General features: G+C 35.9%; 1 protein-coding gene across 2 annotated transcripts in view; it reads left to right on the forward strand.

Annotated features, from left to right (window-relative positions):
* The window catches only part of LOC143241092 (protein limb expression 1 homolog), a 77,792-nt gene that overhangs the window by 33,700 nt on the left and 16,941 nt on the right, over positions 1-27,151 (forward strand). For both annotated transcript variants that reach the window (XM_076484626.1, XM_076484636.1), the window contains exon 2: positions 18,102-18,265. In XM_076484626.1, the coding sequence (XP_076340741.1) occupies positions 18,102-18,265 (164 nt within the window). The remainder of the gene's footprint in view (positions 1-18,101; positions 18,266-27,151) is intronic.

A 27,151-nucleotide genomic window follows, 5' to 3' on the forward strand; every position in this document is an offset into this window, starting at 1 on the left:
GCAGACTGTCCATATTTGCTTCTGCCTTCCTGCTCTCAAATACTTGTCTCATAGCAAACTTTATTATTTAGTACCTATGTTTTCCGCGTTGTTTTGTATATTGCTGCTAAATATTAAGAAGGTGATTGTTACATTTCGTTAAAAAATGTATGACTACATTTGATGTGTTTAGTGTCCACATATTCTAAGTAGGATCGCTATTACGGTTATATTTATGTAGATATCGATTACCGGTTAAAAGTACTATACCTTGGATCTCCTTACAAATAAGTACTTCTTTCGTAGTACATTTGAGTGAATTCTGTAATGAACGTTCTTGTCAAATGTTTTTTTTGTTCTTCCTCACCTGATTTACTTGTCTGACGAAGGAATATTTTATACTCTTACAAGTCAAATGTTAAACAATAGTTCTAATAGCTTGTGGTCATAAAGTAGTTCATATATTTCAATTAATGACTTTTTGAAATAGTAACTAATGTTTCTCAACTATACAGAGGTTGAAGCAGAGATCGCTCGTATTGATGAAATATTAAAGCAACCATGTGTAACGAACGAGCCACAATCAAACTTCCAATAAAAATTCGAAAACGATGAAATCAAAATATTTCTGCTAGATATTTTAAAATGCTATCAACTGTTATAAAACTTATTGTTCGTTTTAGAACATTAACTATTATCCGTTTTGTTAATGATGATATTAGAGATAAGCAACTTAAAACAGCAAGATGGTAGTTGACATAATAACCGTTAATTCTAATATACTTTACAACGATAACACGCTAATACTTGTTCGAAAATCACCACATCTGGCAACAGATCTGCTAAAATGGTAGTCAGTAGTGAGGGAACGTAAACTTATCTTGCTAATTGACCACACAAAAATATATGTGCGAAGTTGAACTCTGCTCATAAAGCTAATAAGGCACCCCTCTCTACACAGGTTTTAGATTTAACCTTTAACTGAACCCTACCCATAAAACTAATAAGACACCCTTCTCTACACAGGTTTTATATTTAATAACTGAATTTTACCTACAAAACTAATAAGGCACCCCTTTCTACACAGGTGTTAAATTTAACCTTTAACTGAACTCTACCCATAAAACTAATAAGACACCCCTCTCTACACAGGTGCTAAATTTAACCTTTAAGTATCTTTCACAAGAGAATATTTCTAATATTTTGTCAGTTTATTTATATCAAACACCAAATGTTATTTAGCAATGAAAGGTTTTAAACTGCAACTGCTGCTGTTGTTTCTCTTTCAATTAACTTTGGAAAATAACTTTGTGAATCAAGATGCGCTATTTGTATATTTTTACGGAAGTTGGTATTGAGGATTATATCTATGTACTCCATTTCTCATGGCTTTAGCTAACGAATTAACATTATAGCTGACAGTAAGTCTCTAACGCTTGTTTCAGGTGAAACAATTTTTTTGAAATATGGTTCACGATCAGTGATCCAAAACAACCTCGGTGTAGGTTGATGGCTAACAAAAATGTCTCTAGGAATCCTTACAGTACTAAGTAATGAAAGAAGTTTGTTTGTTTGTTTGTTTTTGAATCAAGCACTAAGCTACACTACACAATGGGTTATCTGTGCTCTGCCCACGCGGGTATCGAAACGCGGTTTCTCGCGGTGTGCCGCTGGGGGGTGGCATATGAAAGATGTTGAGAAGGAAATGGGATTTTTTTTCTCGAGGTTGGATATGAATCATTTATGGCTCATGTATAGATATAATAATAGGTCTGTATCGGTTTACTGCTAGTGTTAACATATGCTTGTGTTTACACGATAGTTTTAGGTTAGGGTACAATTTCCAAATGGCATCTACAAGTGAGATTTGTTTCAAACAACGGGTACTTGTGGAGTCAAATGCTCACTCATCCTCACCCCCTAATATATAGTCCTGACCTAGCACCCTGTGAATTTCATCTTTATAGTTCTCACAGGAAGGGGCCACGTGAATAGCATTTCCAAACAACTTTGCGCAGTTTAATTTGTAATACATTTGTACTCGCACTTGCCTACTGAGTTAGTGAAGCTCACAGAACAGTGGATAAAATTCTGTTTAAAAGTCACATGTGGCTTTCCACATCAACAACATTAGTGCACGTTTATCAGCTTAAACACAAACATAAAAATCCTGTTTTTGACCAAACTTCTTATCAAAACATGCAAAATAAAAATTATTATTTTTACATGATGTACAGTGGACTTTACATTTTATTAATAACTTGTAAGGGATTCCTTTATGTTGTCTAGATTTTACAATGAGCCCTAAATTTTAAGATAAGCTTTCGTTAATCCTACGGTTCTGTTCAAACCTGCAATAAAAATGTGTTGCTAATATCACACTGCAAGAGAGACCAGTCCCAAATAGGTAATGCTCACGTGTTTCACCGATGCGTAATGGACGCATTTCCCGAATCAGATTTTGCTTTAGAAAAACTTGCTTGAAAACGAGTAATCCGCCCGAAGATCCATGACTCGCGTAATGGATCCGTGCTGCGCCCTCTCACAGCCATGATAACGGAGGCATGCATGACATTAAGTAGTTTCTCTGCTTGATGCCTCTGTACTTATTTGCATTTGAACCGAGAACATACACAGACATGCAAGAAGAAATAAGACCATTTTGTTCTTATGGTCTTGCATTATAGCTCTGCGTCTATTTAAGTGGACCAGCTTGTCTAGCAAGTGCTCCTAACTTTCGGCCGGCAAGTTTTTCTTTCTTTTTTACATATTCAAATAAGTGTCAGCTTCTGTTATTAATTGTTCATTGCAACTTAGCTAAACAAGCAAGTCCATGCACGTATAAGTCGGCGCCAACTCAACGTTCCTTGATTATAAGACGTGATCTCCAATTCTATCGCTATTCGTTATCAACTTTTATTGCGGTTCTGTTTGACAAATGGATGTAACTGTTGGCAACATACAGCTTGTTCGTAAGAGATATTTCAAGTTCAAGTTCAAAACCCTCAAAATGTATAGGGCGTGTTTAATAATATGTAAATCTACTTTCGCAAGGCTTCTATTGATATTAAAACACATAAATGTTAATAAAGTATTAGATTGCATAAATCGATTTCTTAAAACACTTTTAGAATTGTAAGTAATTCATATTCTACTCTAACTAGATCACTTTGAGAGTTGTGTATCATAGCTTGATTCGCCATATTTTGTCAATGCATTTCACAAAGAACATCTTTTGGACAGCCCGGTGTGGCCAGGTGGTTAGGGTGTTCGACTCGTAAACTGAGGGGCGCAGGTTCGAATCCATCGTTACACCAAACATGTTCTCCCTTTCAACAGCGGGGGACGCTTTAATGTTTTGTTTTTCTTGTTTATTTTAATTTCGCGCAAAGTTACACGAGGGCTATTTACATTAGCCGTCCCTAATTTTGGAGTGTAAGACTAGAGGGAAGGGGGCTCGTCATTTCATCACCACCCACCGCCAACTCTTGGGCTACTCTTTTACCAACGAATAGTGGGATTGACCTAACATTATAACGCCCCCACGGCTGAAAGGGCGAGTATGTTTGGTGCGACCGGGATTCGAACCCGCGACCCTCGGGTTATGAGTCGAACGCCTTAACTCACCTGGTCATGCCGGACCTTCGCTATAACGTGCGGTCAATCTTACTATTCGTTGGTAAAAGAGTATCCCAAGAGTTAACGGTAGGTGGTGATTACTAGCTGCCTTCCCTATGGTCTCACACTGCTAAATCAGGAACGGCTAGTGTAAATAGCCCTCGTGTAACCTTGCGCGAAAGAGTATATTCGAAAATTAAAAATATTAAAATGTTAATTGTACTGTCTTGTGGGTGGTGAATATCGTAATTTCTCTCGCTTATTCTTTATTTACACGACTGTATAGAATCAAGTTGTTTTTCTTTCATCGTGTTTCATTTCATTTGACTCTTGAAAAAAAAAATCGAAAACTGAGGGTTTGCATCCCTTTGCCATCAAAGCCCTTTTCCCAATGTTTAGCCGTGTGTGGGATATAAGAATGATGATCTCATTATTCAATTATAGTATCCCAAAAGTCTGAAGTGGGTGTCTTTGACTATCTGCCTTTTCCAAATTTTATGTTTATCAAACGTTAGGGATTATTATACGCAAATTGCCGTTTGTAAAGTTTTGTAAGAAAATTTTAAAAAGAATAAGCTGATTCCATACACCACGCTTGTTGCGTTTTACCAAAGCTGGTTTTAAATTTTCAGACACTAAAATAACTATTTTTTATTGAATAACTCAAAACGAATTTGTATTTTAAAACTGGTAAAAATTTTAATTATAGTCAACATGATTCCCCCCCGAAACGGCTGGGAGGGCGAGCATGTTTGGCGCGACTCGGGCGCGAACCCGCAACCCTCAGATTACGAAGCGCACGCCTTAACGCGCTAGGCCATGCCAGGCCCAGAAAGGGAAATTAAGTGTATATAATTTTCTTCGAGGTTTATTTGTTTGTTTGTAAGTGAACACAAAGCTATACAATAGGCTATCTGTGCTCTACCAACCACGGATATCGAAATACGTTTCGGGCGTTTTAAGTCTGTAGACATATCGCTATGCCACTTGGTGAGGGAAGATAGCTTGGGAAAAAACAGTTGTACTTTTAAGCATAATTTACTCACTGTTTAATTTTCGTTTTATCGGTATGTAGCTGGAGAATTCCTAGGTCATTGATTTTAAACACGTGAATAGAAAGTTTAAAAGGATAATGGTGAATCTCTATTACTCTTTGAATCCCACTCGTCAGATTGGTTGGGCGGGTCTTGATGGTTAACGTTTCGGGCTATAAATTTAACGGCCAAGGTTCGAAATGCGTTACCAAAGAACACGCACCGTAATGTTAGCGGAAGGCATAAAAAAAGTGGCAGTCAGTCTCGTTATTCAGTTTTAATAGCCGGACATTGCCCTTGCAGCGGCTGGTATTACTGGCTGGGTGGCTTTACTCTTGTGACTAGTTCAAAATTAAAGACTATAAAATATTCTAGGGTTTTCTGACCTGACCCTTTACCTACGTACGCGAAAAGTTCTGTTTAGGATGCAAATTCCTACCCCACTATTGTCTTCCCACTCAAACTTGTTTCTTTGTTTTATGTGCGTGGGTCACGATATTTTTTAAATGAGATAAATGAATTTGAATTAATCAAAGCATTAGGCTTTATTTACTTTAGATGTTAAAATAAAAATTAAATCTCTAGTTTTATAAATACTCGTGTGCTCCTTATAACTATATAGATTTTGGCAGTAAAATGATGTGAACACAAAGCTATACAATAGGCTATCTGTGCTCTACCCACCACGGATATCGAAATACGTTTTGGGCGTTTTAAGTCCGTAGACATATCGCTATGCCACTTTGTGAGGGAAGATAGCTTGGAAAAAAAAACAGTTGTACTTCTTAAGCGTAATTTACTCACTGTTTAATTTTCGTTTTATCGGTATGTAGCTGGAGAATTCCTAGGTCATTGATTTTAAACACGTGAATAGAAAGTTTAAAAGGATAATTAATACTCGTGTGCTCCTTATAACTATATAGATTTTGGCAGTAAAATGATGTCCTTTTCTACAAAATCGTGTCTTTTCGTCTGAAAACTTGAGCCTATTGACTAAATTATTAATAAAAATATTAATTCAATCTTGTTATAAAATCGGTTATTCTTTAATTCAGCAATGAAATAAAACTGGTTACTGAAACTGAAATAAAGGCTTCTTTATCAGATACAACCCTTCCTTTATTATCCCTCAAGAGTCCTACCCACATTCTAACATTTGCTTTCTCCTTATGTACCTTAGAAAATCCTTATTATTAATTTTTATATTTTCAGCCAACGTTTTTTTACACATCGTTTTGGATGTCCTAATTTCCAGTTTGACCAACTTTCTTGATCTTCTGTAACAGTCTGAATCTTCTATAATAAAAGTCAATTGAAATTTGTTAAATTTGAAAATTTTCTTCAATTTCATCTCTTACAACCTTTGTGAGCCAACCTGGTTTTTACTTGAAGCTACTCTTCTTTCTCTAAGGAATATATTTGCTTTAAATATTGAAATATTTTACTTTAAAACTTTCCACATTTACTCAGTATCTTCAAATAACTCAGTTCTCCAATTCACAACAGATAATTTCTGTTGCATCCCTTAAAAATTTGCTTTTTGGAATTTGGATTAAAAGTATCATTATTCCTGATTTCCATTTGCAGCAAAATATCAAACTTACTTCTACAATGATCACTTGTACTTAAATGTTCCCTAATTTCCACCCTCTCAACAATTTTTGTATTGAAAGCTGATAGTAACTCTAAAATAGCGTTATTTTTAGTAGGTTCCTTAATCAACTTCTGAAGAGATCGATCTTGAACAGTTTTCAAAAACTTTTAGTCCCTTATGGCTAGGCCCGGCATAGCCAGATGGTTAAAGCGCTGGACTCGTAATCAGAGAGATTTCGGTTCAGATCCCTATCACACCAGACATGCTCGCCCTTTCAGCGGTGGGGCGTTATAAAGTGACGGTCAATTCCACTATTAGTTGATAAAAGAGTGGCCCAAGAGTTGGCAGTGGGTGATGATCACTAGCTGCCTTTTCTCTTGTTCTACACTGCTAAATAAGGGATCTCTTGCGTTGATAACCCTCGTGTAGCTTTGTGCAAAATTAAAAGAAAACAAACAAACAAACTTTCATGGTTTGACTATAGCATTATCCAATCAGTATGTCTGAAAATGAAAACACCGATAATTAGGGCTTCATTAACATGTCACTGTAAAGTTTTTCACTAATTTTATCAGTTTCATTTGGTGTTCTCTAGCAAGTTCATACAAAGAGCTTTTTCCCGTGATATCCACTAACAGAAATTCCAATGTCTTCAGTCTCCATGCTATTATCCTTAATATTCTCAACTTCAACAGGATGCAACTCACTTTATTATATATATAGAACCACTTTTCCCTCTATCCTTACTATTTTGTCCCTATTAAATAGCCTATAACCATGTATTTCAAAGACATTTGTCATTAAAATCATCCAATTGTAACCATATTTCAGTTATTCCTATTTTATCAAAATCTCCTGTGCCCTAAAGTCAATTATTTTATTTATTATACTTGTGACTTTACAATAGTAACAATTAAGCCTGTTCTTATAGCTGCTTTTATATTGATCTCCTATTCTAAAGTGTCCTCTTTATCTCAATTTTGTTTCATTTAGTTTATATTTGCTCTCACCACTATCTACTCCTTGTTTAAAACTTCCCTTATAACTGAGTTAATAGTTTTTCAAACATGCTGGATTCTTTCCTAATTAAGTGTAAATCATCCATTCCAAAAGGTTTCCTTCTTCAAGTTAACTGATCCCACAAGTCCAACCAGCTAATCTGCTCATTCTTACATAATAATTTCAGCCTAGCATTTAGTTCTAGTGATCTACTCAAAATGTAGTCTTCACAATTAATTCTTGGCAGTATCCCTGACACAATTAATTTATGGCCTTTATCTTTAAATGTTTTTATCGACCTCTTGTATTTATTAATTAGCTTCCCTGATTTACTCTTCCCTATACCATTCGCTTTTACATGCACAACAAAAACTTCATCGTTGCCAGTCCCCTTCATTATATATCTTGCTCTATCAGTTATGTCTTTCATCTAAGCCCCCAGGGAATCATAATCTAACTATTTTCTCCCTATTTACCCCACAGACTATTCTATCTACATGCCGTATCAAGGAATCACCTATAACTGTAACATCTTTAAGTTCATAATCCATGTCTTTCTCTATTCCTTTTGCTTTCCCTCCTCGCAATAGTTCCTCGTATGTATAAGTCAAGGGCTGAAATCTGTTGATTAGTAAAAATAGAACTTTACTGTTAAGTTCACTGCTTAATATTCAGTAACATGAGGCTTGCTTTAACTCAACACCTATTTCGACAGTCCAACCACACACACAAATCCATAAGTGCTCCATCTGGTAACCTAATCAGTATATTATCTTCATGTAGAATAGCAAAAATACATCTTTTATTCTCCAGTTTCTTTAAGTGTATAACAGTTAATCAGGATTTACGACTGGAAAAAAAATACTTTGGTGAACCTATACCTCGTTGGTTTCGTTTTCAATGGAGATCCTTCTTGTCTGTTATGTACTGTTACCTTAGGCATATAAATGATTTTTGCCCCTGACTCTTGTGATCATGGATTTCCTGTGTTCTAATGTATCATAAGATTTCACACTTTGCTTACCGTGACAAAGGTACTACTTGTTGTAGGTCTCTTTCCAGATTTTTTTTCCGATGCCTTTAAGCACAATGGATACCTCCATCTTGGATACTCTAAACTTCTGATGTAAAAATCTCTTTATGATTTGAGTGTATGAATATTTTACATCATAAAGGACTGTTAATTCCAAACACCAGTACTTTTTAGTGGCAACTTATTACGTTTTTAACACCACACAATTTGAAGAAGGTGTTTGTTCTACTGCGACTTTGTCAACCACATTTGACACGTGGGTTGTAGATCCACATATTCCTAATCATTTTAACATAATGAATTCAATACTCTGTAATGCACTACCTCACACCGTATGAATGTATGTAATGACAAAATAATGTTTTAATCTTAACATTGTAATATATATGTTTAAAATCATATCAAACCACGTCAGTATTGTTATATACTTTTTTCTGAATATGAAATAAAGGTTTATAGGTTACGTGAACATTTTTATTAGTTAGATTTTTGTTTTTAATCTAATTATTTTCAAGCTCTTTCATTTTCCGTTGAATTAATAAACAGTAACAGCTGACACTGCTAGAAACGGTTAATAGTTCACTTCTTGACAATTTGAGTAAGAGGGTACCACAAATGCATATTACCTTTTTAACTCTCTCGTTTACCACGCTTACTGGCGTATTTAATTATTTTAATTTGAACATAAAGCATTGGTCAAGGGATGTGGCTAAGTTCCTTTCTCTCTGACTACCTATTGTTGTTCTGAACCTTTACTTATGATATAATGTTTGCCTTCTCGTGGGAAAAATCGCTGTAAAATTTAACATATTATGAAAGTAGACGGTGTATTAATCCATTGGCATGTTAGGTGACACCTTGATGATATAACCAAACCTACTTTAGTTTTTCAACAGGAATTACCAACAGTGATGTAAGTGTACCACACTCAACTTGAAAAGAACGTTATTGTTTCGTGTGTACTATGCTATGTTTCTTAGTGTGTTACATATTTTCCTTTGGAGTTCAACACATCCTTCAGTACCGCAGATCGCCTGTATAGGCTCCTTTTATAGTGCACAAGTACATATTTGCTAAACTTTGATTATGTTTTGCTTTCTGAATAAAGATTGTCATTTGTCTATGCATTGTGTCCAGTCTTTTTCATTTTTCAATCTCAAAGTCATAAAATTCAGGTTTACTTTGTGAAACATTTTCTGTCTAGTGCCAGGTGTTTACAATAGGTGTCTGTGACTTCTTGGCGATAGATTGTAACTTTAAACAAACGGTACACAGCCCACTTGTTTTAAAATAATATATTAAAATAAGTCAAACGTATAGACAAATGTTCGTTGCACTGTTGATTATTACTGTTGCATCCAGAGCTTTGAATAATTCTCTTTTATGTCAAATTCCGGACAGACTGGTTCAATTAATTTAGAACGCATTTTGACAAGTTTTTCCCTAATCTGCTATTACAATACATCCTGCAACAACGTCACTTTAAAAATTGCCATTATACGCTCTTTGTGATAAGATCTACCCGTTTATTTAACTGTCTAACTAATTAGAACTACATTTTGAGAGCGTATTTATAATAGCCTGATAGTGGCCGAAAAAGATCCACACACACACACTACGAAATATTATGATGCAATAACAGTCACTTAAAACAACAAGAACTTAAAAGGTTTTTCTAATTTGATGTAATAATACAACAAACTCCAATTCACATCACTTGAACTCGCAATGTATGATTGTATGATTAGTACACAGTTACGTGCTTGCGATAAACTATCGCTTCTAAAAATAACTAAATTTACAGTCGCATTATGTTTAAACCATCTAAATCAGAATACTCTAATTAAACTTAAACAATCGTGTGCATCTAACATCGAGTTTCCTGATTTTCGGTGGATCCAACTCGACTACTCTTGGAGGAAATCTGTGTACCTGTGAAGACCAAAAGTTCCTTTGTGTACTATGAGCGCCGTGTTTGTTATTTTGAAATTTGTAATAAGTACTTTTGCAAATTGCTACAAATTTCGAATAAGGAAAGTTTCTTTGTTGACAAATGGGTAGGTGTGTAAACTTTTAGAAATTGTTCATTCGAAAAGACTTAAATTTTCAGATACCAGTTTTGCTGTTGTTGTTTGATTTTCTTTTATTGTTGTTATAAAAATTTGAAAATGTGACTTCTCTATGGATAATAAAAGCAAATATATTCTGTTGTCACGTAGGTGGAGGACAAGGACCTGTTCGTATTTAATATTTAATAGGTTCATGGTAGAAAACAACTAGCACCCTGCCGCGCCTTACTTACGACTTCCTTATAGTTTAGTAACTCTAGGCGCGTTTGGTGTGTCCAGACAATATGCAATCCAATCAAGCTGTGTTTAATACGAGGTAAATGAGTCTGTAAAGAAAGAAGTTGGTTGCAGTATTTTTTTATATTAATGACTTGTCACGATTTCAAATTAAAATGTAATTTACGAACTCGCACACCTTTTGAATATTAAATTCGAACTTTTTCATAATACTTTTCCAAACTGTGGTTAGTGCAAGGTTGAAAAGACAAGTTAACATTTCTGAAACTTTCAAGAACGTTATTAATCGAGAAATAATTATTCACTTACATGGCTGCCTAGTTTGAGACTAAACTATTCCCCGGTCGCGCCAAACATGCTCGACCTTTCAGCCGTGGGGGCGTTATAACGTGACGGTCAATCCCACTATTCGTTGGTAAAAGAGTAGCCCAAGAGTTGGTGGTGGGTGGTGATGACTAGCTGCCTTCCCTCTAATCTTACATTGCTAAATTAGGGACGGCTAGCACAGATAGCCCTCGAGTAGCTTTGTGCGAAATTCCAAAACAAACAAACCAAACTATTGTGAGAGTTTAATTTCATAGATGGGTTGTAAAAGAAGTAATCTTTACCTAATTTTCCGGTTTCTGAGGGTCGCGGGTTCGAATTCCCGTCACACCAAACATACTTGCCCTTTCAGCTGTGGGAGCGTTATAATGTGACGATCAATCCAACAGTTCGTTGGTAAAGGAGTAGCCTAAGAGTTGGCAATGGGTGGTAGTGACTAGCTATCTTCCCTCTCGTCTTACACTGCTAACTTAAGGACGGCTAGTTTAGACAGCCCTCGTATAGCTTTGCACGAAATTCAAAACAAACCAAACAGAACGTTCTCCTCCTTTCAACCATAATTACGTTAGAAAGTTACGGTCAATTTCACTATTAGTTGGTAAAAGAGTAGCTCATTAATTGGCGATGGGTGTTGTTGACGAGTTGCCTTCTTTCTAGTTTCTCACCACTAATTTTTAGCTACATATAGCCCTCGCATACCTATGCTCGAAATTCAAACCAAAGATATGATCCCTTGACAAACTTAGAGATAAAGTACTTTAGTAGGAATTAAGATTTGGCCCATTTTTTTTTTCCAAAAGGTAGAATATTTTTTGTGTTTACTTTGTATAATAAAAACTTATTTTAAACTTTACATTATTAATAGAGCCACATTTTAGTCAACAACATTACTTCAGTTCATGACTGTTCTTAGCAACGAATAACTTGCTGAAATCCAACAGAAAGTGTAGTTACTGAGCTCATTTTATTACATTATGATCTAATAGTAGGGTAATCGTTTTTATCAAGTCAAATAAGCAATGATGCATAAACACAAAAGATGGGAAAACCTAAAAGTAACTCATATGGTGTTTACATACAAAGGGTAAAGCATTCTGAATTTCACGATTAGATCTCAGAGCTGCTGTGCCACTGATCATTAATTAGATGTCAGAATTTATTATAGCTGTTCTTCAATTCCTTTTTTTTTATCCTAAGGAATGAATTTTTTTCCGATTATGCTCGTACAAGTATGTCCGTCAGACAGCTCGTGGCTATTCGTTACGAAAAATAGCCCAGTCGTATGAGAGCTACGTGACATCGAAACATGTAGGAAGTTTAAAGTATTATTCATATTTGATTTAATATGTATCGCAATATCTTGTATCTATAAGTAAATATAAATATTTTTAGGTGTAGTTTTGACTTTTATTTCCGTTCATTTTGTATATAGTCTTTCAAAACCAATTGTTCTATAATCAGTTTTGTAGTTGTAATCTAAATAGCATGACGCTCCCTAGTTCCCGGCCAATTCTGCCAGAGGCAAAAATGGTGTAATTGTTTCCCAACCGGCGCCCTTCTCATTAAAGCCATTTAGATGTACAAACTGCGCTTGGCTGTCTTAACATCCAGCTAGTTGTGGCACAAGTTACTTGAGTTACCAGGACTTGCTGTGCTGGCTTTATTTATCGTCCACACCTGTTGACTTTATGGTGTTTTTCTTGGGTTGAACTATTTCCTATATACCGTAAAATAAAAATGGAAAGGGATTTTTTTTTCTTCCTGTTTCTTATCAGGTCTTTAAAGATTGAATGTCTGATTGGTTTCAGGCGAAATACAGAACTAGTTGTCGTGAAAGAAATCGGATGTCTGATTGGTTTCAGGTGAAATATAGAACTAGTTATCATAAAAACCAAAATCCACCTGTACGAAATTTAATCTCCTAAGTCAGTGATGTCGCAAGGTATTGGCTGCCCCCCTCCCTCCCATAGTACCAAAGCGGTAGGGTTGAAGGCTTGGCTTATAAACACTAAAAACCGGATTTCGATACCCGTGGTAAGCTCACCACGGTATTGGCTGCCCCCCTCCTTCCCATAGTACCAAAGCGGTAGGGTTGAAGGCTTGGCTTATAAACACTAAAAACCGGATTTCGATACCCGTGGTAAGCTCACCACACATTTTTGTGGTGTACATTTTGTACATTGTGTACATTTGTGCTTAACTATAAACAAACTTCTATCCTGTTTCACGCCAGTAAATCACATACGCTGTCCAATTTAATTCGATTCATTTGTACATTACAGTTTTGTGTATACAATGCGTTTAATGTTCAAACCTTTTTGATGCATTACGTACTTTTTCTTTTGTTGGAGCATATTTCTAATTGTTTGGTTTTATATAGCAGTTGATCAGATGTATAACTGTTTGATCAACCAACTAATATTTTTGAATCTGAAGTTATTTTGTGGATAAATAACTTCAATCCTCGGCTAACTTGACACAAAAGGTAAACTAACCAATTGAGGTACAGATTCATTCTCTAACCCTACAAGTACTAATGAATGAAAGTTTTGAATGGTGTTTGCACCAACAGGAGACTTTGACTACTAAGTAGATCAAAGTTCTTGTCTCAGCCGTGCAAGGCGTTTTTAAATTACACCTGATTATTTCAATACACTTCATCTAGTTTTCTAATAATAACACTCGTTACCTAACAGCATAACGTAGCTACAAACAACACAAAATTTATTTCTCAGCATCTCGTGGATATTGCAGAAAATTTCGTGCACTGACTTGGTTGTTTCTATTTCAAACGACTTACAGCTGTAGTCAAGTGTTACTTATTTTTCCCAATGCTTGGTGTCCTGGTAACAAACCATTTGTGTGATCAAGCTGTGATTAGTTAGAGTTTTTATTCTACGTGTTCGTCGTGTTAATATTCCCGAGAATGTGCGGTTTGAGTACTGTTGCCGCAAAAACACTATAAAAGTGACGGTCAAAACCCAGACAGTCAGACAAGATTGCAGATGTTGTAAACTAGCCTTTTCTTTATTTTATCAGATCAAAATTAGAAATGGATAGGCACAAATTGTGTAGCTTTGTGCGAAAAGCTTGAAAGAAAGCCTTTCCAATTATCATTCTCTCTTGATGTGTACTACGGAGTGAATAGGTGGCCATATCTAATAAACTTTCGAGAAGATATCTGTTTTGTACAACAATGGCAAATTTGTGTTTGGTATGTCATTACTGGATTTGAAGAAATATAATCTTTGAGTGAAAAGTTGGTTACACAGTGATCAAAGATAAAAATTAAAGAACGCAGAACTTTTGTGCTCGGTTAGCCTCGTTAAAACTTCAGAAACTTGTCTAGACTTGATAAACTAGTTTCTTACCGAGTCTTTATCCTTTTTTTGTGTGTGCTGTTGTTGTTATACAATTTCTCGTTGAACTCTTCCATTATTAATCAAAGCGAAATACCAAGAAAAATTCCATCAGTATCGAACAAAGAACACATAAGTCATAAGATACTGATATTGCATTCTGTTTTGATTTTCATCTCACCTGGAGGTCATTTAACATTGCATCATTTCTAATGTAACATACTAGGTAATGACAAATAAATAGTTTTGTGTGTGTGATTATTCTAATTGTTTGAATAGTTTCAGAATAGAGTACTTCCAAATCCAGTACGTATTATACGTACAAGCGTGTAAATGTTTCTTAATCGACGATCACGGGATTGTGATCAGTATGCTCGAGCTATAGACCTAAGAATTCATGGTTCGTAACTCGTTGACACAAAAATGGCACTCCTTACTTTAGGGTCATGAGTGCACCATAAGAGTAGCGGTCAAATGCTATAATTCCACCAGAAATGAATACACAAGAACTGACTATTGGTGTTATTGATCAGTTGCCTTCCCTCCAGTTTATCAGTTCAAATTCATAGATGGCTTCGTGTATATAATTGTTTGTGTAATTTTGTGCGGAAGTTCGATAATTAATTGTCCACCTGAGAGCGAACCAATGATGTCAAGTTAATATGGCGTGCTCTGATTTTGTATATAAACAAGCAGTGTTGATATTTTCTCATTTGCAGGTGTTGAGTGATAAGGAGTCTTTTTATAAGCCTATGTGTTATGTGTGTGAATGTTACTTTTAATTAAACTATACATTAGGATAATAAATAGCAACATATTTTATCGGCTAGTAGTGTATAAAATGGTCACAGGCAATTACAAAGTAATTTTTTTCGTTAAGACATTCTATCTGTTTGCTTTCATCTATCTTCTATATACATGGTGTCCCTAAAGTTAAACAAACTCATTTTCAACGTTAGTTACACGTTTTTCAAGAAACTAAAAACCCTGATGGCAGAGTATATCAAGAAATGATATGTGTACAGCTGTTAGTAGCAACCAATTTGAATAGATAATAATATATTAAGAATAACTTGTTTATTTATCCCCTATATCCACATTTCTAGGATACCCTTTGAGTGTAGTTGGTATAGGTCTGCAAGTAAAAACACGTAAGTGTAACATTGATAGACAACAAACTGATTTATGGAGCCATGTGATTATTTAATGTAAATTTTAAAGTATTTAAATAAAATTCCTTTGTTTATCTCAAAACGACTGGTATGGGTATTAACACTTTTATTGATAAGTAGAGAACAACGTTTCGACCTTCCTAGGTCATTTTCAGGCTAACAAAGAGTGTATGCAACTGACCGTTACCGGGCACATGTCTTATGGACGTGAGTATAAACGGGTGTGGGATTGTAGGGAGCGTTGCTGCATTTGGTTTCGTTTGTTTTGAATTTTGCGTAAAGCTACACAAAGGCTATCTGCGCTAGCCGTCCCTAATTTAATAGTGTAAGACTAGAGGAAAGGCAGCTAGTCATCACCACCTTCTGCCAACTCTTGGGCTATTCTTTTATCAACGAATAGTGGGATTGACCGTCACTTTCAACGCCCCACGGCTGAAAGGGCGAGCATATTTGGCGTGACAGGGATTCGAACCTGTGACCCTCAGATTACGAGTCGTGTGCCTTAACCATCCTACCATGCCGCGCCCAATGCAATTAGATGATAGGTTATTGATTACTATAGGTACAAAACGGTTCCTTTATATTGGTTTAATTTTGGTTTTAGTTGTTGTATAAGTTGGGCTTCTTTGATTTTACGTTTGTTTACATTTGTTTCCGTACTTAGTATTTGGATGTTTACTATGGTAATGTTGTGTTTATTTCATTTGCAGTGTTCAAAAACGTGTGAAGGTGTTTTCTTTTTGTTGTGGTTCTTTGAATCTTGCTTCCATTTTTCTGCTTGTTTCTCCAGTATGGAAGTCCCGGCAGTTGTTGCATTGTATTTTGTAAACAATGTTGGTGTTGTGTTTGTCAGTGCAGTGTTTACATAGTATGAACTTTAGTTTTTTACCTGCTTTTTGAATAAATTTAGTGTTACTGGAATGTTGTGTTTTGGTATAAATTTTCCAAATGTTGGGAATTTTTTCTCTGGTGTCAGGAACATATGGTATGCATCAGTATATAAGATTTTATAGTTTGTTGTATCATGGGGTTTATTGTTGTTTGTTTGTTGTTGGTCTAGGTGTGTGCGTATAATTATTTCCACGGTTTTTCAAGGAAATTTGTTGATGTTGATGAAGTGTTGTGTTATTTTGTTGATTTCATCGTTAATTTTATCAGGTGCGCATAGTTTTGTGGCTGTGTTTATTTGGTTTCTCAATATGTTGAGTTTTTGTTTTGTTTCATATGCTGAGTTCCAGGGAATGTATAGTCTAGTATGAGTGATTTTTCGAATTGTGTATCAGCTCTAGTGACTTTGAGGTTAAGAAAAGCTATTTGGTTAGTTTTTATAGGTGAACTAATATTGTGGTATATAGAGTTAACGTAGTTGAAAAACAAATTCCTTGGTATTTTATCTTCTAAATATTTCTTTTACAGCCGCCACTAAGTAAAATAACAATCTAACTCATATCGCTGAGTCTTGCACACGCAATGGGGAAAACACTTCCCTTACATTAGGATGTAGCAGTTAAATGGCCTTCTCTGAGACACATCTTGTAAACACTTTAGAGATATTTCTCACGTAAACTTAAAATGCATTTCGGGACAACCAACCTTTCAGTTTTGTCTGAGAGAAGAACACCTTCCCTCAACTTTGAGTTTTCTGTAAAAGGGCGCTTTGTTATGAGATAAAGATTATCTTTACCGAAAAAAAGAAACAAACAACTAAAAACGTTTTCACCTACGCTCCTGCTGGTAATTTGCTTAAGAGCAAAATAATAAAGACTGCTTGCTTGTCTGTAATATTTGTGTGATAACCTGAAATGGGTCGTTCTTCGCCGAATTTTCAAAAGCATACCAGACGTAACCAGAGACACGTGCAATTAACTGGCAGTACTTAAGTTCTAGCAGTTATCAAGAACTTCCGATCAAGAATTAATCTGACTGTCTAAATCAAAATTGTAAGAAAATATAAATTAATGAAGTCAATCATGTGTAACAAATTGACTAGAAGTGTTTAATTTTCACAAATCAACACAGGAAAAAAACTAATAGTGACACGTGATAAAATTCATCCAATCTTCTGTTTTGTATTCTCGTTTTTAATTTTCGTAACCCTAGTAACAATCCATACAACTGAGAAATCTCCAAGGAATTGTTTTGGACGCATGTTACGTCCACAAACTTAATGTTTACCTTCACAAAACGTTTTAATCAATCGAACGCAGATATACCGAATATTTTCTTCATATGTAACTGTAATTAGAAGAATCGATATGTCAAAACAAAAGAGAATGTGTTCTAACTATCAGCCGCACTACATTTGCCATATGTACAGATGAGGCGTTTCGCTCACTACAAGGGCTCATCAGGCCAAAGAAAAGATATAGCATTAATACGGCAGTGTGTATTACTTAATATCATGATTTACAACGCTTAAATCAGGGGTTCGATTACCCTCGATGGACTCAGTAGATAGCCCAATATGGCTTTACTATAAGAAAACACACACACAACCTAATATCATCATATTTGTCTTATTTTCATTTTTACGTCAGCTGGTTAGAAATTTTATCTGCTACTTATAATAAATAAGTTATAATTTTGCCAGTTGTATAATGGTAACCTCTATGCATCTCTTTAATGTAGTTCAATTTCTTAACATTAGTTGCTGAATTTATACGAATTTTCTTTGTTTTTGCAGTGAATGTAGTCGAGGCCTTGCAGGAGTTCTGGCAGATGAAGCTAGCTCGTGGTGCTGACCTGAAGAATGGAGCTCTTGTCATATATGAATCTGTGCCTTCATCCAGTCCTCCCTACGTATGCTATGTTACGCTCCCTGGTGGTAGTTGTTTCGGAAGCTTTCAGGTATAAACCAGTAATATTAATAGCCCTAAACATTGTGAGGTGTTTCTTAATGCGTCTCATCTGTTGTCGCCCCACCGTGACGTAAACCTAATATTAAATCCAGTACATGCGACATTAATTATAAGAAAAATACGCGTATTTTATCAGTTGTTACGGAATTATATAAATCATTTCATTTGGTAGACCTGCTTTGTCACTTCTTATTAACTGTATTAAATTTTAAGTCAACCAGCTTAACGGATATTATTGTAAAATGTGGATTTATACTCCTAGAAACTGTGTTTCGATAACCGTGGCGGGCAGAAGACAGACAGCCCATTGTGTAACTTTCTACTCAATAACAAAGGAAACAATCTACGATTATACACTCTACTCTAGCTTCCTAGGTGTGAGAATCATTCAACCCTTGATTATCTAACCTCTTGTGGTATTTGTAATACAGAGGGCTGAGTACGTTATATTAATATTAAGACGACTTCAGATATGCACATCGATTAGTCATATGTCAACCACATAGTGGAACGGTACGTACAAGGGCTTCATCTCTACATTCTTTAGCATTGCGTGGGTACTTTGTCAGAGATATACAGTTTATGAGAATGATATGATTAAACAAAATGAATATGAATGAACTTTGGGACGGCGACCCACCAGAGATAAGTCTCCAAGTCATACCCCCCATTCAATAGTTGCATACCTCAAGTAATTGGCGAATGAAGCTGGTGTACGTGCTATTCCATAAGAAAACTTGCAGTTCAATTCACCTATGGATTTCTGTGTGATAAGACTGTTGAAGGGGGTGCTGAGAAATGTCCTCCCTGTACACTAGATGGGACATAGCAAACTAAGGGGGGGGGGAATTGTGTGATTTTGACATGAAATCCTTACGACAGAGAAGTTTGCAATGGATATAAGTGTGGGTTATTGTTAAGGTGCAGATCGTCAGATACAGCATGAGCGGGCATCGCGACCTGGACTCTTACGATGCACTGAGGCTCCAAAATCATTTCCATAAAACATACTTAAACCTCTACAAACGCCGATTAAATCTATGAGATTGTTGTATTAATAGCGTGGTATGTTGACCTCAGTAGGCTTGTATGTGTGTGAGAAAGTGCTACGGTAATGAGAAAACCATTTGTGCGATTGAACCCCCGAGGCCAGAAATCATATAGCTTAAGCGAAACTGGATAATATTAGTTAAGATACAGAAGTGTATTTCGTTACCGTAAAAAGTTAGCTGCGAGTGGTTTTTTTATATTTTGGCCTTGCTTTACATTTAACGAGTAGTGAAAAGGTTTGAGTAATCCACATAACCCCAAATAATACCACCCACTTCGCTGTAGTGTGGGAAAATAGTCTTCTCATTAGTACCGGTAACAGCATAACAATGCATATATATATAGGCTGTGTGATCTTTCTTGAAAATGAACGGTAAGAAAGGTCGAAAACTGACGTCAATGATATTTAATATTTTTATTTTTTTAAGCAATTTATGTTGTATTTAACCTCTGGTGTTTATTACTTCTCTTAATAGCTCAATTTTCTAATGTTTTGTTCAAAATATAAGTCATCTTAAACCTGGAAGTCTGCCGTGAAGTTTTGAAACTATACATCGACTAACACTAAATTCCAGTGCCCCGCTGATACAGCGGTAAGTCTACGGACTTGCAACGCTAAAATTAGCAGTTTGATTCCCCTCGATGGACTCAGCAGGTAGCCCGATGTAGCTTTGCTCTAAGAAAACATACACACAAACTCTTTGATTCTGTTAAGTAGTCGTTTAATTTCAGTCCGGCATGGCCAAGCGTGTTAAGGCGTTCGACTGGTAATCTGAGGGTCGCGGGTTTGAATCCCCGTCGCACCAAACATGCTCGCTCTTTCAACGATGGGGACGTTATATGTGACGGTCAATCACACTAGTCGTTAGGAAAAGAGTAGCCCAAGAGTTGGCAGTGCGTGTTGATGACTAGCTGCCTTCCCTCTAGTCTTGCAGTGCTAAATTAGGGACGGCTAGCGCAAATAGCCTTTGTGTAGCTTTGCGCGAAATTCAAACAACAAATTTGTTCTGTTTATAAATTGTTTTTTGTTACAAGCTTTTGAAAAATACTGCTTTTTGGGAGCTAAGTACCCCGATGTGACGGTGGTAAGTTTACGAACTCACAACGATAAATTCAGGTGTTTAATTTCCACAGTGAACAAAGCACATAACCCAATGTGGGTTTGATTTGATGGTTTTACTTCCTGCAGCTTTTAGTTTGAAATATTGGCATTTGATAATAAAGGTACAACTGCAGGTTTTACTATACTTAAAAAATATAATATCAATTTGCTGTTGTTTTTCTTCACAATGCTTTTTTTGTGTTGTTCAATTTTCTCTAGAGTTTTTTAAAATGAGAATGGCACTTGTTGTAAAAATGTTTTTAAAATGATCAACTCCTTGCTAAAGACAGAATATATAATACTTTCAGTAATTAAATCCTCAGCATGAAATGTATTCTGAAATTGTTGAAAGAAGTAACAAATTCACTTGTATTAGGTTAGTGCATTTCGTGCTAAATTAGAAAGAGCTCTTAACTCGTAAACTTATACAGCCAATATATTGTTATTATAATTTGTGGATAACACGTTTTCTAGAATGCAGTTTTATCTTAACTTGTCACTTTTTATATGTTATATTTATACAGTGCCATTTGCTATGGTAATTGTGAAACCCAGTTGTTTTGTTTTTTCTTTCTTAAATCATTGTCGATTTTAGTTTTAGTTGAAATGTATAAAATTCATGAACGTATACAAACATGTATATTTGTGTGCGTTTACAGAAATAGTCGAATAAAACAAAACGCAAAACGTTATTCTGTGTGAATAGATACTAAATACGTTCTTAAATTGTGATTTTAAATCATTCTTTATGACGTCATAAAATAATTACGACTGCAGTTCAAGTTAAAACATCTATAACAGAATAATTCCCCAGTGAACACAGCGGTGTGTCTGCGGACTTACAACGCTGGAAACCGGGTTTTGATACCTGTGGTGGGCAGGGCATAGCGCAGATAATCCATGGTGTTGCTTTGTACTTATCTTCAAACAACTAAATACAACAGAGTAAAACTAACTTAACTATTTCATATTTAATTTATAATTAAAACGTTTCATTTGCTTGATAATAAAAATTTAACATAACGGAGTATTTTATTGTGGAATAGACATTGACTAAGTATAATAAGTGTATATGATCCGCTGTATCCACCGAGAGGAATCGAACCCCTGATTTTAGCTTTGTAAATTCGAAGACTTACTGCTGTCTTAGCGGGGTAGTATAATAAGCATTCACAGGGAACGTTAAATGGTCCCAATACAAAAAACGAACCACGAGTCATTCTATTCGCAGCCCAACTATGCTAACTGCTATGCTCCGCTCGGTCCTTATTTTTAATATTTACCATGTTTTGTGATTGGGTGTTATAAACTAATGGAGTATTTTAAAAACGAACTCTATTATTTTTTCTTCGTCTCTATTTATTCTCTATTAATTTTGCTGCCTGATCGATCTATATACGGCTGGACGTAGATGATAAAAACATCCCTTACTACAGGCCGATCTATATACGGCTGGACGTAGATGATAAAAGCATCCCTTACTACAGGCCGATCTATATACGGCTGGACGTAGATGATAAAAACATCCCTCGCTACAGGCCGATCTATATACGGCTGGACGTAGATGATAAAAACATCCCTCACTACAGGCCGATCTATATACGGTTGGACGTAGATGATAAAAACATCCCTCACTACATGCCGATCTATATACGGCTGGACGTAGATGATAAAAAAAATCCCTTACTGCAAGCCGATCTATACACGTCCAGCCGGACGTAGATGATAAAAAAAATCCCTCGCTGTAGGCCGATCTATACACGGCTGGACGTAGACGATAAAAAAAATCTCTTATTACAACCGATCTATACACGCACTGTGGTTTATGTACACAGATGGAACTTTCTTCAGTCACATAAAGTTAAAAAGAAACGTGTTACTATATACGGCGGTGAAGCAGGGTTACATGATTTTCTAACTCCAGGTGGGCTCGATCTTGAAAAGGAAGGAGCGTGGGAATTATTGAGCTCTGAAGAGCCGCTCGCCCTGTGTATTAATATCTTCAGAGACTGGGGTTTTGCACTGGCCCGGACTTTATCGCCTCTGCTCCTAAAGCCGAGAATAATCCGTACAATAAACTTCATTCGTGCCGCAAATCTGTTAGCTAATATTTACAAAGAACTTCAGTTAAAATTATTAGTAGTCCATGTGGCTGACACTTGCAACCAAAATCACGTGAAGTCTCGAACCTTGTGTGTGTAAGACAGTTGTTATTTCTATTTGTCAAGGTTCCGACTTGAATTTATCGGATTATTTATAATAGAATTTATTCTCAGAGTTTCACTTTATTATAATGCTATCTTATACTTTTGATTTTTATGTTTCACTTTTATATACCCCAGTGTCACAGCGATTTGTCTGCGAACTCACACCGCTTGAAACCGGGCTTCGATGCCCGTGGTGGGCAGAACACAGATAGCCCATTGTACAGCTTAGGGCTTAATTCCGAAATAATCAATCAATTATTTTTTATATATGTTTCGTTCAGCGTGAAATCCAGATACGTCACGTGTAGTTTGATACGAGCAATTCTTGTTTAACTTTAGCTTTGGTGGCTATTGATCAGAATAAAATAAAATTAAAAGAAAAGTCGATCATAAATGTTTTGATCATAGGGAGAAAAACTTTCCAGCTTGTCAACCATTTCTTATTTATTAAGAACTTCTGGTCAAATCGAGCTACTTACGTAAATCAGAACTCAAAATCAATCTATTAATAAATATAACTAATTTATTTGCAATAAATTTATAATATACGATATTACAATATGCTTAGTTTATTCAGCAGGTGAAGTTAAAATTGTATTTTGTATAGGATCTGTATTATATACATCGTTTTGTAAATATGTATGTTAATATAGATTCAACTGGTACAAAATTACTGTTAGAATGTTTAAAATTCTAATCACTCGAATATTCTTATGCAGTGAACTTTTAAAATAACGGTGTATGTTGAAGAGGACGGTGGCTTGAGGGATCACAAGTGTTAGTTACCTTCCCGTCTCTCTTAAAATGGTATTGGATATTTATTAAGTCATCACTGCAAGTAAAACGGCTTTTAGCGTTGACGTTACTACTGTGTCATCCAACGATAGCCACCTACAACCAGAAAGAAGGGCTCAGGGTTGTAATTGGTGATGTCCGGAGTACTGTGTGACCGCTAGTAATATGTCATGTTTTGGCAGCTTGCGACCACGCCTGCCATGAATGCACCTGAAACCAGATCCGGGACCGCCGCCTATTATATGTAGTGGCGTGATATATTTCAAGAAATAAATCAGTCAAGGTCCAGCCGCACCTGTAATGAAATCTAGGTCCGTCACGTGCAGTTTGACACGAGTTGTTCTTGTTTATATGGAATTGGTGATCATTAAGAAACAAAATAGAATTTAAAAACAAATCTGTCGCCAAACGTTTTATAAAAGAAAACGAAAACCTTCTACTTTGTCAAATGTTTTCTACTAATTCGTTATTAACTGAAAGCAAACTGTTTACATGAATCAGAAGTTAAAATTAATTACAGCTAGTTTAATATGCTTTCTTGCTTATAAAGGTTAGAATGCATTGACTCGTATATTAATTTATTTTACCAAGGCGGCTCAGTGATGCAAGCTTTGATAATTTATGCCTAAAATTTTGGGCTAGATGGCACAGGTAGCCCATTTTGAAGCTTTGCCTTTATCACAAATACTCAAACTTATTTATTTACATAAGTTTATAATATCAGAAAATGTGCAGATGTAAACTTCACTCGAAGTTGATAGTTAAATACGTTAGCGCGAAGGTTACGTTTGTTTGTTTTGAAATTCGACAAAGCTACTCGAGGGCTATCTGTGCTAGCCGCCCCTAATTTAGTAGTGTAAGACTAGAGGGAAGGCAGCTAGTCATCACCACCCACCGCCAACTCTTGGGCTACTCTTTTACCAACGAAAAGTGGGATTGACCGTCACATTATAACGCCCCCACGGCTGGGAGGGCGAGCATGTTTAGCGACTCGGATGCGAACCCGCGACCCTCAGGTTCCGAGCGCATGCCTTATCGCGCTCGGCCATGCCAGGCCAGCGCGAAGGTTAACGACTTGAAATTGCTCAGTTATCAAAATCTACAAGTTATTTTGCATTTTCGAAAAATCGACACTTTGCTTTTTTTTTTTTAAGGACCTGATAGAAATTTCAATCTGGTGCACCTGTAAACATGACATTTTAGCTAGCAGTGTGCTCTAAAGTTTATTCCAAGATTTTTCTCTTATGTTGGTCTACCATTATTGGATAACACATTTCAACAGAAGCAATATGATTCGTTTAGAAGAGCAGAAAACTCAATATTCCATGTGCAAGTCTAAAATGCAACTCTCGAGCGCTTCAACTCAAGATTACAATATATTATTCACCTTCGATAAGTCGCTCTTAAAACATAATTGAACATAAAAGTAAATAATTAATTATTAATTATACTAATTCGTTCTTTTTCCTTTTAATTATGGAATGCTCGTTATACTACAGACAGGTTTTTAATGATTCATAAAATTTACTTTAAAAATATTTTTAATTTGGTTTGTTTTTAATGTATGTTTTAAATATGCAAGTTTACTTTAAAAGTATTTCATACTTTTTATAAGTGTCGGTCATTATTTTAATACATATTTTATGAGTTCGTCACTCATAGTTGGCAGAGTGAGAATATTGAGGACAATTTTCAAGTGCTGGTTTGAATAGGAAATAGAGATTTCTATACAACTAGCATCGAAAGTCGCCATTTCAGTTTTTAATGTAATGGTCAAGGTTAACAAAACAACTAATATGCTCAATCAAATTCAATTTTGATTTGCAGCCGGCGGTTGTGTTTGTTTTGTTTTGTTTGTTTTTTTTAATTTCGCACAAAGCTACTCGAGGACTATCTGTGCTAGCCGTCCTTAATTTAGCATTATAAGACTAGAGGAAGGAAACTAGTCATCACCACCCACCGCCAACTCTTGGGCTACTCTTCTACCAACGAATAGTGGGATTGACCGTCACATTATAACGCCCCTACAGCTGAAAGGGTGAGCATGTTTGGCGCCGGCGGTTGTAAGTACAATCTTTAAATGTTAATAATACCATTGATGGATTATGGTAGGTGAAGGTCAAAGGCTACTTGTAATTTTGTGACAGCTTATCGTTAAAATTTACGGACACTATTGATGAGACATGTTTCCATTTTGTAATTTTTACCTGGAAGTTGACTTCGAAGCGAACGTAGGCCTCAAATTATAATTTTAGAAATGACTAAATAGGTAACTAATATCAGAAACAAAACGTTTTTGGAAGTAAATTTTAAGAAAACAACATACGAAATTTAATAAACAGTTTCTTTTATTCATCATACGTTTTGTTTTCAACTTTTCAGTTTATAAACTATTTGCCTTGTTTTACAACCTAATGAATCGTTTGGTTTTTGTTTCTGAGTTTATGTAACCTTAAAAAGGTTTATCTTAAAAGGTTAACTGGCTGTTTCTAAGTTTCTCTAACTTTAACTTAAAGAAGCTTATCTTGACATGAATGTATCGTTTTGTGTTTACCTAAACGGTCCTGCTATCTATCACTTACTGTATCGTATATGTTACCGTTTTTCCAACCCAATTAGCGTAATTTCTTCTATTCATCCATTTATTTACCTTTGTTCCCCTTTCCTTTTCTATTTTAGTTTTATTACGGTTTATTGTCTTTAGCCTGTGGTCATCTGAATCATTCACCAACAAACTTGTCATTTTGTACTGTCATTCATGCGGTTGGTTCCAGACTCATCCACCATCTCTCTGTCTATTAAACTTTTTTATTCTTCTATCACATCTTCTGTTCATTTAATCACATGGTAATGTATTCATCTCTGTCTCTCAACCCATACGTCTGTTTGTTTGCATTCCGAAACGTATGCATTTATTAATTTTATGTGACATCCGTTTGATTGATTGATTGTTTTGAATTTCGCACAAAGCTACTCGAGGGCTATCTGTGCTAGCCGTCCTTAATTTAGCAGTGCAAGACTAGAGGGAAGGCAGCTAGTCATCACCACCCACTGCCAACTCTTGGGCTACTCTTTTACCAACGAATAGTGGGATTGACCGTCACCTTATAACGCCCCTACGGCTGAAAGGGTAGTATGTTTGGTGCGACGGGGATGCGAACCCGCGACCCTCAGATTACGAGTCGCACGCCTTAACACGCTTGGCCATGCCGAGCCGTGACGTCCGTTAACCAACTGATTCGTCATTTCAGCTAACGCTCGTCCTGTCTGTGTTGCTCTTATTTGGTCTACCTTCTCATTCATTCATTTGTTTTGTTAGGTTGTTTTTTGATCTCTCAACTGTTTCTATTTCTGTTCTGTTCAGCCAGTTTAATTTTTTCTGAAAAAGTAAATAACATTTAGTCCAGGAACAGCTTTAAAAGTAGAGTTGCTGATAATAAAGTTCCATAACATTCAGCCCCCCAGTGGCTCAGCGGTATGTCTGCGGACTTATAACGCTAAAAACCGGGTTTCAATACCCGTAATAGGTAGGGCAAAAATAGTCCATTATGTAGCTTTGTACTTACTTCCAAACAAACAAAGAATTCTGTAAACATCCTGCCGGCTTAAATATTTGCCCCCCCCCCAGTGGCTCAGCGGTATGTCTGCGGATTTACAACGCTAAAAACCGGGTTTTGATACCCGTGGTGGACAGAGCACAGAAAAACCATTGTGTAGCTTT

Source organism: Tachypleus tridentatus, chromosome 2 (genome assembly GCF_004210375.1).
Source record: "Tachypleus tridentatus isolate NWPU-2018 chromosome 2, ASM421037v1, whole genome shotgun sequence".
NCBI lineage: Eukaryota > Metazoa > Arthropoda > Merostomata > Xiphosura > Limulidae > Tachypleus > Tachypleus tridentatus.